Here is a 14,088-nt window from a genome sequence, read left to right on the forward strand (position 1 = left end):
TGGATCGCCGGCTGAGACTGGCGAACAAAGAGGGGAGGTTGTTCGGCAACTTGAACTTGTGCTTGAGCTTGAGCAGCGGCGACGGAGGCTTTGTCGTACTAAGCTTGTATAGCTTGCCGTCGCTTGGAATCCTCCTCGCCCCTTGCGAACCCGTCAATGATGCGAAGTAGGTGCTCGAGCGTCTGAGGCTCCTTGTTGGCGATTTTTCTTGTGAGTTCGCCCTCGAGCAGACCGGCCGAAGCGGCGTTTATAACCGACGCCTCGGTTATGTCTTGAACTTGGCACCAGGCTTGTGAGAAGCGACGCATGTACTCCCTTATCGACTCCCCCTGCCTTTGGTGAATGCCGAGTAGGTGTTGTTGCGTCTTCGGCTCCTCGTAGGTGCCTCGAAAGTTAAGGACAAAAACATCGCGCAATTGCTCCCATGAGTAAATGCTATTGGCTGGTAAATTGAAATACCAAGAACGGGCGATGCCGTCTAGAGCGAGATGTATTACCTTCGCGTTGGTATTTTCGTCACCATGAGCCGCTTCGATCGCTGACTCGTAGATAGAGAGGAACTCTTTCGGGTCAGTTTCGCCTGAATAGCACGGGACGGGTGGGAACTTGAACTGGGCTGGGATTGGACGAGTCTTGATTCCCCCACTCAACGGTAGCCCCTTTTCGCCTCCCGCCCTGTTTACCGCACCCTGCTGTGGGTACGGTGTGGCGAAGGGCGAAATCGCAGCTTGTACGCGAGGTTGGGCCATGGCTTTCGGCTGCCCGGCTCCAACTGGAGGTACTTGCTGAGCCGCCATGGATGGGTCAAAAATTGGCTGTGACCACGTCATGGCAGCTTAGATTGGTGCTTGGTTTGTTCCGAAGCCTGGAGTTGGAGCTTGCTGCCGAACGGTTGGCGCCTGGGCAGCGTTGACGAAGTCGAACTGCGTCCTTGATTCCACAGCGAAACTCCCAGGCCCGGCTGAATCGGTGGCAACCAATTAGGCACACCTTGACTTGTATTCCCCTCCGGGTGGGCCGATGGGGTTGTACTTGAAATGCAGTGGGGTTGGTTGAGTTGCTGAAGAAAAGCTTGGAGTTGCGCCTGCAGAGCCGAAGCCCCTTCCGCCACTGTTTTTGGCGCTTGGCCGGGTGGTTGATGGTGTACTTGGGCAGCGACTGCGGCCGATTGCTGCCCGGCGAAGTACATTGGCGCTTATGCGACTTGAGGCGGATAGGGCTGGGTCGTCACTTGCGGATGGACTTGAGGCGGGACATAACCTGCCGAATACTGAAGGATTGGAGCCGACGTGACCTTGGTCCGCCTTGTCGCCTCGTATGCTTGTTGTTGTTCTTGCATTTGGCGAAGCATGTCTTGGAGCCGTGTCATGTTCTGTCGCATGGCTTCTATGTCGGCTTCGGCTTGTGTCTCAGAGTCAGGGCTGACTTGGGCCTGCACAGCGGCGAGCGCAGTCAGGGCTGCCACCGGCTGTGATGGAGCGGCTTGGGGCACCACCAGTTGGCTTGTCGAAAGGATCTCCGCCCTGGTCTGGAGTGCCCTTGCCACCGCAGCCGCCTTCGCCACGTCGGCCGCGTTCGGCACTTGCACAGAGGCGGCAGGGGCCGAAGGCATTTGAGATGGCGCAAATGTGGAAGCAGATGGTCCTCCTCCATCTTCGGCCACTGGCGCCGAAGGCTCTGCTCCCTCCTCGGCGGCCATGTCCGGTGCGGCGTTACTTTTCTTCCGCCTTGCAACCTTCTCCTTCACGACCTTCTTCGGTGGTATTCGCTCTCAGTGGTTTCGCTCGGAGGTCCCCACGGTCGGCGCCAGCTATTTTCAAAACGACAACCGCATACGACGAAAGACGTGGTTACTCAACAGTGGTTGGAAAAACGAAGTGTATTAAATTTTGAATTTCCCTTGGGATCTTCCCCCGTTACATGGTCCTAGGGGGCTATTTATATCCCCATTACAGGTTCTTACTACTAGGGTTTAGGTTACACAGGGGAATTTACATGATTACCCTTATGAAAGGGACATTTACAGGGGTACATGATGATATAGGGGCTCATGGGCCCCTGATGGGCCGTCTGGCGATCGCCGGCCCTATTGCCCCTAGGCTTGATGGGCCGGAAAGGCTTCTTCGACCCTCGCGGGGGCGAACTTGCCAAGGCGAAGTCGTCTTCCTTCGGCAGATAGTCTTCGCCTTGCACCCTTCGCCTGAGACACCTCTGGCCTGGCAAGGCACTTCGCACGACTCTTTGCCTCATGCCGTTCTTGCTCCATAGCCTTCACCATGGGTTTCGGCAGATTTGGTCGAAGGGCCTCATGCCATCCGCCAACAATGTTATAATATGAAACAGAGAAGTACAACACACCGCACCATTATTTTAATATCTCTTGCCAATTTTGTAAGAAAAATATTTTGAAAAGACAAAATGACCCTGCTCATAAGGTATTTTGTACAAGCGGGCCCACATGTTGGTCACATAGAGAGCAAGTCGACGGGCCCCACCTATCAGCAGCTAGCGGCTAGAGTGCATGATGTTGTGGGCGTGACCTAGGCAAACTGGTGGCGAGGCAAGGACGTAGGATAGCACGCGGATGGTGGTTGTGGGACGAGAAGTTGGATCCTGACGAATCGCCTTGTGAACTAGTTTCTCAAAATCAGTATAGTCTGCAGAGATCAGCTGATTGGTCAGTTCATCATCAAGACTAGACATGAACTTCTCCTGCCTCTCAGCATTGGTGTGCAGGTCGTTAGGGACGTAGTGCGCAAGGCGGTTGAACTCATGCAGATACTCTGTATCTGTCATGTCTCCTTGATGCAGTGCACAAAACTTCCTCTTCTTTTGTGCACGGGACTTCCTCTTCTTTTGCGCCACTATTCCATCGAGAACTTGCGCCTTCCTGAAACTGCGCCGGAACTCTGCTCAAGTGACTTCTCTTCCTGCTTGGCGGGTAAACATGTAGTTGTCCCACCAAGCAAAAGCGAGGCCCTAGAGCTGGTGGGTAGCGAAGGCAATCTTCTCCTGGTCATTACACTGCAGAAGATTCAACTTATTCTCAATGGGATGAGGCTAGTCATTGGCTTATAATGTAGGGACATTCAACTTTCGGAATTGCTTAAAACCGTCGCATGTTTTTTTGGGAAAAAAAACTTTCAAATGTAACTATATAGTATAGTCGTAGTGTAACTACAAACTCTATATAAGTTAGATATAAAGTTGCATATATTATTTTAATACTTATATAAAAGTTATATAATAGTTATATGGAATTATATTACAATTATACTATAGTTAGATTTGAAAGTTTTACCAAAAAAAAACTTGCGGCAGTTTTTCTAGATAGTTTGACTTATTGCCACATTTAAGATGTTGCAAGTAAGGCTTTGCCACTCAATCTATGACATATGGGCCCTTATGCATTTATGGTAGGGGCAATTTCGTTTTTATCCCTACTTTGATGTCTAATATTGATTTTACCCCTATTTTTTAGAGTTTTCATTTTTACCCTCACTTTTTTGAACTGAATGCTTGTTTTTCCCCTACTTTGGATGGTGAAGTTAATAGTGTTAAGTAATTGATAAAATGATATTTATACCCTCTCATGTATGTACATTAATTATGTTTTTGTCCCCATTTTATACACGTAGCTTTGGAACTTTATTTTTGGAAGTATATTTAAAATTAGATGACGCATATTGACTAATATAACAATTTGGACAAATTCAGAATTTGATGAAATTTTGACAAAATTTCAGCATTTTGATAGAACTTAAACAAAATTTTGACAACATTTTGTAAAATGTAATTATATGTTCCCTTTAGATATTAGTCAATGTGTTTCATTTAATTTTAAATATACTCACAAAAATAAAGTTCTAAAGCTACATGCATAAAATAGGGACAAAAACACAATTAATGAACATACATGAAAGGGTATAAATGTCATTTTGTCAATTACTTAACACCGTTAACTTCACCATCCAAAGTAGGAGCAAAACAGGCATTCAGTTAAAAAAAAGTGAGGGTAAAAACGAAAACACTAAAATGTAGGGATAAAATCAATATTAGACATTAAAATAGGGGCAGAAACAAAATTGCCCCTTTATGGTATATATTGGTTTAGTGGTAAATTCTTAATTACTAATCCCTCCGTTTCGAGTTATAAGACTTTCTAGCATTGTCCATATTTATATAGATGTTAATGAATCTAAGCACACATATATATCTAGTTTCATTAGCATATAGTATATGAATATGGGCTATGCTGAAAATTCTTATATAATATAAAATGGAGGAAGTATTTATAAAAATAGCAAATAGTTAAATATCTCTGCAATATGGGGCATGCGACAATTTACTACCTATTTGGTGGTAAACTATGGAAATCATCCAAACAGCCCAAAAATCTCCCGTCTCGGCGCCTCGGCTCCTCCGCTCCTTGCGCCATCTCGCGGCTGAACAGGCGAGGGGAGGGCGCGCCGATCTCCATCCGGCGAGCAGGGGAGGGGAGGGTCGCTGATCTCCATCTGGCGAGTAGAGCAGGCGAGGGGAGGGGAGGGGATCCGGTGAGCATCCACATCCTCTTTCTGGTTCATCTCTCTCTCCCACCGGGACTACTTTTGCCTGGAATTTGCTTGCGTTTCGTTAACCCTAGCTTCTCTTCTAGATCTGGAAGAAGCCCTTCTCTTAATTTCAGAGACTTAAACCTTAATACAAGTGACAGTTTGTTCATTCCCCCAAAAGTTTGGGGGTTCAACTGAGCCCCCATGTCCCAAGTTGGATCCGCCCCTGCCTTCAAGTAGGTCAGGATGGCGCTTAAATTCACTTCTGGCCTTTGTGTGTCAATAGATATGCCATGCCATACTAGTATTATTGAAGAATAAAGTCAAAAATAATTATCTATAACTTGCTTGATGTTTTTTTGTTTCTGATCTCCTAACTAAAATTTTGGGCTTTCATCTATTCTGACATGGACCATGCATGAACAAGTTCTTTCGTTACCTATCTGTATATGACATCTTATGTGTAAGAAGATCCAAATACTGGTATAGGACTGGATGAAGATGTAGTGTTTTGAAAAAGTCAGCTGCCGATTGCTGAAGGGTGCTTGTTTCCTGAATTATTCATTTGATTAATTGATTTTGCCTTTTCTACAATTGCTTGGATTCAACCATGCTATGTTGATCCACTTTTGTACTTGTGTTCTCCATACAATCTGTTCTTTAATCATATTTCTGTTGCGTTCATCATTGTATCCAACCTTTGTTGTTTCTTTATAAGGGATAAGGCATGTATTAATTTTACAAAGTCTTCAAGATTTACATTCCTACTAGCTATAAAATACATTCCTACTAGCTATAAAAACAATTTTCTGTGAAACCTCTTTAAAATATGAATCTATTGTTATATCTTTAATGTACTACTTGTAATTTGGCTAATTTCTGGCCAAAATCAAAAGATGTTTGACTTTTGAAATAAAATATACCTTATAAAGAAAATCAATGGATGAATGGAACATTGAATTAAGAATGCGTAGCCAAATTGCCAATGTTTTTGAGTGTTTAATATCTCTGTTAACTGAGTCATGTATTATGGATATGAACACCCACATGGCAGGCTATAGATTTTCTTTACCTTCCATGGCTGTTTTGACTCTTGGCTAAATTAAATTTACCTGTTAACAAAATACAATATATGTTGAAATTTGCTGTAGCAAATTTAAATGATTTTGCCCTTTTCTTATTGCCATTTCCTAACAAAGCTATTCAACCTAGGATTGGTCTGGTGCTATGAAATTGAGCATTAATTTCTTTTCTCCATTTTTCAAAATTATCTCATGGATGCTTGATAATATACGTTTTCCTTTTTTCTTGGTCTGAGTCCAAATACGGTATTGATTTCATCGTGTCATTATATTATGGCAGATCGATGATTCCACAAAATGCAGCTTTGGACCATATAAGCACACCTTCAGAAAGTGGTGAAATACCTTTGGTTATAAATGTTGAAAGTCAGCACATTTTTTGACGATTCTATGGCATGGAAGGGGATACTTTGTTAGCTGACATACAACTGGCACTTCCAAATAGGTGCTATTTGTTACCTTCAGGCATGCACAAATCTAATACATCATCATGTCCTACTATCACATGTGAAGAAGCTCTTAAGAGGGAGTTGGAGTATCGGCAAAAAATTGAAAGGAGTCATCCACATCTGCTGGTTGGCCTTAATGGATCCCCTGCATTGCTGAATGTAAGTTTCTTTTTTTTTTTTGACGGTTGAATGTAAGTTTCTGATTTGATGGCTTTCAGTATAACTTCGTAGCAAACATTCTATGACTGGATTAGAAAAATGCAACTAGCCTACTAAGCTGACCAATAGAAGATATTTGAAAATTTCACAATCAGATGTTTTCTTCGCTAATAGAATAAAGTGAGAGTAGTCTACCCTGTAATTTTAATGAGAAAGTAGCTTTCCCTCTTGGTGTTAGTGCAGTTTGATCGGTTGTGTTATCCCTATGTAATTAAAGGTATATACTTGAGTTGTTGTTTTGTAGTTTTACCTATGGTTAGGTTCTAAACCATGCAGCTCTATAATAGGGTTAATTCCGATTTACGCCCCTCAATTATCACCAAAGTTTGATTTATCCCATCAACTCTAATACCGGACGTTTTACACTTATCAACTTTTTAAACCGGACCAAAGACACCCCTCAGTGGTTTAGTCCTATGTAACATAGACATGTTCATATGGGGCCCACTGTCAGCCCCTATTCATCTTCTCCCTCCCAACTCTCTCCCCATCTTTCTGTTTGTTGAGCTTGGAGCAGTGCAGCCGCAGATCTTCCGTATATCCGCTTCTCAAAATTTTTCCTACTCTAGTGAGCTGCATGTGATTATGTGAACTGCACAGCATGCATCGTTTGGTTCATCAAGGTTGCACTGATCCTCAATTTGTAATAAAAATCATGGGTCGGACAAACCAACAAACTAACTAACGGACAGGAAAACAATTTCAAATGGGCAATTAAGTGACAAGAAACTAAAGAATAAAAAAAAATTCTGTACCTAGGAACCAACAAAGGACTCCCCAAATTCGTCAATAGGAAAGCATAAATCTGAAAGCGGCTAGTGGCCATACATACAAATAACGAGTACAGCAGCATGCTAGCGGAGGCACAGGAGCAGCAGGATGGCAGCGCCACAGCAGTGGCTTTTGAGAAGCTTGGAGGTCTACGGCTGCACTGTTTGAAGCTCAACAAACAGGGGGGGGGGGGGGGTTAGGAGGAGGAAGAAGATGAATAGTGGCTGACAGTGGGTCCCATATAAACATGTGTATGTCACATAGGACTAAACCACTTTTGATTTGGGCAGGGGGATGTATTTGGCCCGGTTTTAAAAAGTTGATGGGTGTAAAACGTCCGGTATTAGGAGATGAGGGTGGTAAATCAAAATTTTGTGATATTTGAGGGGGTTAAATCAGAATTAACCCTCTATACTATGTTCTAATATACAGGACAATTGCAAATTTCATTTTGTAGCATGCATCACTATCCAGGATTTCCTTTATCATGTAACCATGAAACTAATGATTATTTTAGTTATTGATACCAGTATACCGCTAGAATGTTTCCTCATCAAAATTTGACATCTTTGAATGGTAATCCCAAAGAGGTCGAATGACCTCGCCGCTCATCTATGTGGGCTGATATTACATCACATGGCCGAGCGGGAACTAGAGGGAAGGAGTAGGAGAACTGAGCTTGCCAGTGGTTAAGGTGTGACAGTGGTGGTTGCTATAGCTAGAGGCAAGGAAGCACAAAGGAGGAATAAAGGAATGAGGATGAAAAAAAAGCACATTGTGGTGTTAGATGCCACGAGAGCATATTTGCAGTGGCATATCCATTAGTCTGATGCATTCACTTTACAATGGGAATATGGAAAACATCTAAATAACCCTCAAAATAATGATTCTGAATGACTTTTCATTAGATGTACACTTGGATGTTGACTCAATCCCTTGTACAGTTGATGCCTCTGCATTCTGAATTTCTGATTTTAAATATTCTTTTGCATTTGCTCTTCTAGGGCTATGTATACAAGCATATATTTTAGAGTAAATTACTAAATTTCACTAAATTACGGATACTATGATCAAATTACTAAATTTCAAAATTGTAGATTTAACTCGGTGTATCACAAAAACTACACATTTTAGATGAAGTGTCAAACTACATGTTTAGTAACTAAATTATCACAAAACTACAAGTTTAGAATCAATTTAGTTACAAAACAGTAATGTTTATAGCTCTAGCATAATAATGGTGCTAAGGATTTAAACTCTAAAACCTGTAGTTTTGTCATAACTTCAATATTAAATATGCAGTTTTGTGATACTTAACCTTAAATCTGTAGTTTTGTAAATCTGTAGTTTTGTGATACAACGCCTTAAATCTGTAGTTTTACGATAGTTTGATCAAAATACCTGTAGTTTTATGAAATTTACTCTTATTATTCTCCAGAATCATGAAAGACCATGCGCTATTGTTGCTACGTCTTTTGTTCATCGTACCTTGCTACATTACTTTACAGAAATAAATTGGTGTTAACATGTCCTTAAAAAAAAAAACTTCCAGGAGGTTGGATCTGGTTCATCACCTGATTTGTCAATGAGGAACTCAGCCCATGACAGCTATATGCCCTCACCACAGGCATGTTTTGTTGGTTCCACTGTACAAAGACCACCAGCAAATTGGTACCCCTCAAAGAAAAAGTTGAAAGTTCTACAGCATCCTTCACAGGCTTTGCAGGCCCCCAGGCCAAATTTGATACCTTCCTTTTGGTGCAAAATTTGTAAGGTGGATTGTGTTACAGAATTTAATTTTGGTGCCCATATCGGAGGAAAAAAACACAAGGCAAAAAAGCTGGAGATTCTTGGTAATAGAAACAATGCAAGACCTGCCACTGGCAATCAATGTACAGGTAATAGAAATCCCAGACCAAATGGCAACGCAGGTTCTGGAAGCAGAAACAATGAACCAAATGTGTTTAATAGCAATATTGCCCAACCAAGCAGTGACACTTTCTCTGGAAGTCAAACCAACGGAACAATTGGAAATGTATGTACTTCTCTGTTAATGACTGCTTGCAACTTACATGGCTATATGTTTATAACAAGTATTTTGATTTCATTTTCCTCTGAAATACTAATCGACATGTTTAATTCTCAGCCTCACAAGGAAATCTCATTTGATGGTGATGGAATAAGCAATAGCAAACTAGAGCAAAATGTATGAGCCTCCGACCATAGTGCAATATGGTATATGCGGTACTTTTGTGATACCAACTAACTCTTTGTTCCTTCTATGAAATGCACAGTGCTGATACTGGATCATCTGAACACAAGTGATGAATAAAGATACTTGAAGCTTATGGTTGAACCGGTAAGTCCTGTTTTATGTAATTCAGATTCACCAGTCATTTTCTTTTAATCGATTGTAAACTGGTCACGAGTCCTGCATGCTTGGAGCGTAAAATGTTATAGTTTAGTTTTTCAGATGAGTGTAGTATTATATGTCCATATGCCTTATAGGCTTAAATCATCATAATTTTGCTGGTGTATTGCTTTGCCTTTACAGTCAGGGTTCTGTTGAATGATTCTATTTCTATATCTGTTTGTTAGGCTTGTGCGTAGCTTTACCATTTAGCATCCTTAGAGGAAGGGTCGTGTTAACTCTAAGCTTATTCGTTTTGCAAGGTTATAGCATACTTCAGGAACATCTTCCCAGTTGTCCCCATGTGTGTGTCATGCCACAAGTGCAGCCAAGGATTTGAGCACCACACTTTGGGCAAAGAAACGGGAGGTACTGCAGCTGAACTGTGGCGTGCTGTCATTCAGTAAAGAAACAAACTTGGCTGGAACCAAACAGGTCTTTAACCTGCTGATGTACATAGTTTTCTCTTTACACTAGTTGTCTTATTTTTTGTTGCAAATCATGTAGAAATAAAAAAAATCCTTGCTTGGATGATGGTATCTTGCATGCTTTAGCTTGAATTGCTCTGGAAATTTTATCTGGTCAGTAAGACAGTTTCTGGTTATCACTCTTCTGTCTTCTCCAGTTTTCTTTTGTCATAATTTTGCTTTTAGTTTGTATAGTTCAAATATCATAATTTATTGCAATGCACCTTTGATATTTGTTTGTCTGTTCAACCAACAATTCTTCATTTTGAGACATGAATCCTCTAAGGATTGCAGACATAAGGGAATTCTGCTGCTTATATGATGTCCGCAGTTCTGATTTTCTCTCCAAAGTTTTCGTGGCTGGAGTTATGTAGAATTGTAGATACAATATCTCAAATCTTCATGGCTAGTACTAGAATCTATCTTGACATGTTCTCTCTTAACTACGCCTTGGACGCTTTTTTCCCTGTCGGAATGATTGGTCCGTCATAACCTAATCTGATGTTTGGTTGTATAGTTATTTGACTAGTTAGTGGCTGTCTTAAGACACCAATTGTTATGAAGATTTGGAGGTCTTGTTGCAGTAATCCAGTTACCCTCTAGTCACATGCATTGCCATGGGCTTCCAAGCTTAAATATTTTGATTACTCGTCGGAAATACACATCTAAGAGAATGATATTTTAGATAATGGATTTGAAAAAAACCCGGCCTCTACACCCTGCAGGATATTTGCAGCCACAAAGTTATGTAGTCTGAGCATTTAAACTCGCAATACAGGTTTCAAGCAACAAAACATAAACCCCAGGCACTAGGCTTCCGAACGGTATCTAGCAGCAACAAAACAGAGAAAACAAAGTTCGAAACTTCCAACCTTCCTCTCCAATGATGTTTGCTTTATTTTTTAAGGACTGTTTTACCAATCTGAAATGTTACGGTGAACTGAATATGGCTAAATATTCCAGACGTGTAGAACTTGTAGCCCAGAATGAACGAACGGTCCCAATCAATCATAGCGTGGAAATAAGGTGCACGTTTTGCCATCACAATCAACTTCTTATCTCGACCGTTGATCATTCAATTCGATGTCTGCTCTTAGCTTTTTCTCTCACTTGGAAACCGACCGTTCCTTGCCTGATTAGATCATTCGAACGGTTGATTGCTTATTTGGTGTTAGCTGATCGCCGTCCATGTGACCACTGATCACAAAAGCTTCTTGCCAATATGACAGTAACATAGCTCTGAAGAATTCTCTTGATCCAGAACTGCCAGCTGAAAATTAGCACACTCCAATTCTCCAAATGCTCAGCAACCACAAGTTCACAACTGCAATGGTTAGTCGACGCAGCTAAGCTCCAAACACCATTGGTCCCTGTAGCCACCATGCTCCAAGTTGCTGTCCATTGTGTCCGTATTCTCCTAATCCATTCTAGCCAAGAATTCTCTCTTCTCACCAAGCCATGTACTTTGAGCAGAGCAGCCGCTGCTCAGCCACAAGCTCCGCTGCGGTCCACGTGTCGCTATTGCGTTACGACACATCGCGCGCCGCCATTGGTCCGGAACAGAGCCCCAAAAAGCGAGCTATATCCAATCTTGGATCGATGGCTGGAGAGATTTGTGGCGCAGCTGCTTCCGGTTCCTCCTATTTACTTAGCTTGTCAAAACACATTACTCACTAGTAGCGTACACTACCACAGCTAGCAATGGAGACCTCGTGCTTCCTTACCTCCAATGCCTCGCCGGTGAAGAGCATGGTGATGCCGTCGCCGGCCGGCGTCGTGAAGGCCAGGCCGCACGTGCTCTTCGGCGGCCGGCGAGCGGCGAGCTCGTCGGTGACCACCTGTGAGTGATCGATCACATGTTTGGCTGGTGATTCTTTGATGGATTCTTGTTTTGTTGGGTTTGATTAGATGTGTGTGTTTATTTGGCAATTGGCATGTGCAGGCTGCAGCTACAACGGCGAGGGCGCGGCGCCGGCGATCGACCCGGACTGGCGGTCGTTCAGGGCGCAGCTCTACTTCAACGAGCAGTACGCGAAGAGCGTGAACCCGGCGGTGGCGGCGGTGAGGGCGACGGCGACGACGCCGGAGCCGGTGAAGATCGGCGACAAGTGGGCGCACCCGCTGGTGGAGCCGGAGAAGGGGTGCCTGCTGATCGCGACGGAGAAGCTGGACGGGTCGCACATCTTCGAGCGCACGGTGGTCCTCCTCCTGTCCGCCGGCGTGCTGGGCCCCGTGGGCGTGATCCTGAACCGGCCGTCGCTGATGTCGATCAAGGAGGCGCAGGCGGTGTTCGCGGAGACGGACATCGCGGGGGCGTTCTCGGGGCGGCCGCTCTTCTTCGGTGGCCCGCTGGAGGAGTGCTTCTTCCTGCTGGGGCCGCGGGCGGCGGCGGCGGGGGACGTGGTGGGGAGGACGGGGCTGTTCGACGAGGTGATGCCCGGGGTGCACTACGGGACGCGGGAGAGCGTGGGGTGCGCGGCGGAGCTGGTGAAGCGCGGCGTGGTCGGGGTGAGGGACTTCCGCTTCTTCGACGGCTTCTGCGGATGGGAGAGGGAGCAGCTGCGCGACGAGGTGCGCGCGGGCTTGTGGCGCGTGGCGGCGTGCAGCCCCGCCGTGCTGGGCCTCGCCACCGTCGTCAAGGGCGGACTCTGGGAGGAGGTGCAGGGCCTCGTCGGAGAGAGGAGGGTGTGGTGACTGATTACTTCTCAAGGGTGACCATTATGTAATTAATTAATTAATTAATCTCTTAATTAACTCGCAAGTAAAGTATTTACTCCTTTCAGATTAATGATTTTAGGCTTTTAGTCATCACGGTAGGTTTAAAGAGGGTTGTATTTCTATACTCTGTATCTTGTACTCTTATCGTTTTGCCCACCACTACGCGAACACACCTTGATGCCCTTCTCGTCTCCAACGCATACACTACTTCATACTTTATAATTAAAGCCTTAACTTTCAAATCAAAATTCTTTCAATTTTAGAAATTTCAGCTTAGAATGTCAAATTTTCAATACATTCTACCACTCATTTTAAAATTTCTACATAAATATTGGCAAGTTTGTACCGATAAACTCAAACGTTTAATTCACGTAACGAAACACCATTGAGCAACTTGGAGCCTCAAACACCATTCAAAAGCCTCAAACTTCCAACTGAATGGTGCTCGCTTTGCCAAACACCATTGAGCAACTTGGAGCTCACCTGCATCTAGATCCAAGAGTAAGAAGAATTTGTGTGAAGTGACTTGCTATCCTTGGAGATAAGAGGCTCGTCCATGACCATGACCCTGGCATCTCATCGGGTGTTTCGGGTTGGGGGCAAACACGTCTTATGAGAGGTTAATTAGTAATCCTTGTCATCTGCTCCGCCACTATGCTAGGAACTTAATTGGGCTGCACATGGGCTATATATTTTACCCATAATCCAAGGCCGGGACTACGAGCCTCAAAAAGAGGATACAAAAATAACAACATTGGATGTACTATCTATCTACTCTCTCCGTCCCATAATATAAGGGATTTTGAATTTTTACTTGTAGTGTTTGACCACTCGTCTTATTCAAAAAGTTTATGTAAATATAAAAAACGAAAAGTTGTGCTTAAAGTACTTAGGATAATAAAGTAAGTCAAAAAAATAAATAATAATTCCAAATTTTTTTTGAATAAGACAAGTGGTCAAACACTACAAGTAAAAACTCAAAATCGCTTATATTATGAGACGGAGGGAGTATCTATCTATCTATTATATACTAAAAGTCCATTAAACTTCCTACGAACGCTCCTAAGCCACCACGTGGCACCTCTACAAACTCTCCTACGCCGCCATATGGCACTCTAATAAATTAGAAGAATTAAGCAAATGTGTACTAGCTGGTTTTCATTCAATCTGGTGGATCCAATATTTTTAACCGTCAGATGTATAGCATAGAAAATGTCAAATAGATTTATTATCTTTAGAAATCCACACATGCGCCGTACGTGTACGTGCATGTACGTACATATTTTGTACGTGGGCCCCACACCCCCTTTTCTTTTTTTTCTTTTTCACTAACACGTGAGAAAAAACAAAATTCATATTCCAGCCCATTTAGTTCGGAGTATGTACTTGCATGTAGGGCCCCACGTCCCCACATTTCTT

The 14,088-nt window shown here is 43.2% G+C and overlaps 2 protein-coding genes across 5 annotated transcripts; both read left to right on the forward strand.

Moving 5' to 3' along the window:
- Nucleotides 1–4,384: 4,384 nt before the first annotated feature.
- LOC127752662 (uncharacterized) lies at nucleotides 4,385–10,183 on the forward strand. Of its 4 annotated transcripts, XM_052278067.1 has the most exons (7): nucleotides 4,385–4,556; nucleotides 4,658–4,793; nucleotides 5,916–6,243; nucleotides 8,627–9,109; nucleotides 9,221–9,280; nucleotides 9,369–9,433; nucleotides 9,748–10,183. In XM_052278067.1, exons 3-6 carry the CDS (start codon nucleotides 6,031–6,033, stop codon nucleotides 9,372–9,374), a joined length of 762 nt encoding a protein of 253 aa, XP_052134027.1. In that variant the 5' UTR covers nucleotides 4,385–4,556; nucleotides 4,658–4,793; nucleotides 5,916–6,030; the 3' UTR covers nucleotides 9,375–9,433; nucleotides 9,748–10,183. The 4 variants fall into 4 exon arrangements, with proteins under 4 accessions (XP_052134027.1, XP_052134026.1, XP_052134030.1 ...); XM_052278066.1 differs by lacking the exon at nucleotides 4,658–4,793; XM_052278070.1 differs by lacking the exon at nucleotides 4,658–4,793 and having other exon boundaries at nucleotides 9,755–10,183.
- A 1,364-nt stretch (nucleotides 10,184–11,547) lies between these two features.
- Nucleotides 11,548–12,825, forward strand: LOC127752661 (uncharacterized). Its single transcript, XM_052278065.1, has 2 exons — nucleotides 11,548–11,791; nucleotides 11,894–12,825. The coding sequence occupies exons 1-2, from the start codon at nucleotides 11,653–11,655 to the stop codon at nucleotides 12,643–12,645; spliced, it is 891 nt and encodes a 296-aa protein (XP_052134025.1). The 5' UTR covers nucleotides 11,548–11,652; the 3' UTR covers nucleotides 12,646–12,825.
- The last annotated feature ends 1,263 nt before the right edge of the window (nucleotides 12,826–14,088 follow it).

This window comes from Oryza glaberrima, chromosome 10 (assembly GCF_000147395.1).
Source record: "Oryza glaberrima chromosome 10, OglaRS2, whole genome shotgun sequence".
Lineage (NCBI taxonomy): Eukaryota > Viridiplantae > Streptophyta > Magnoliopsida > Poales > Poaceae > Oryza > Oryza glaberrima.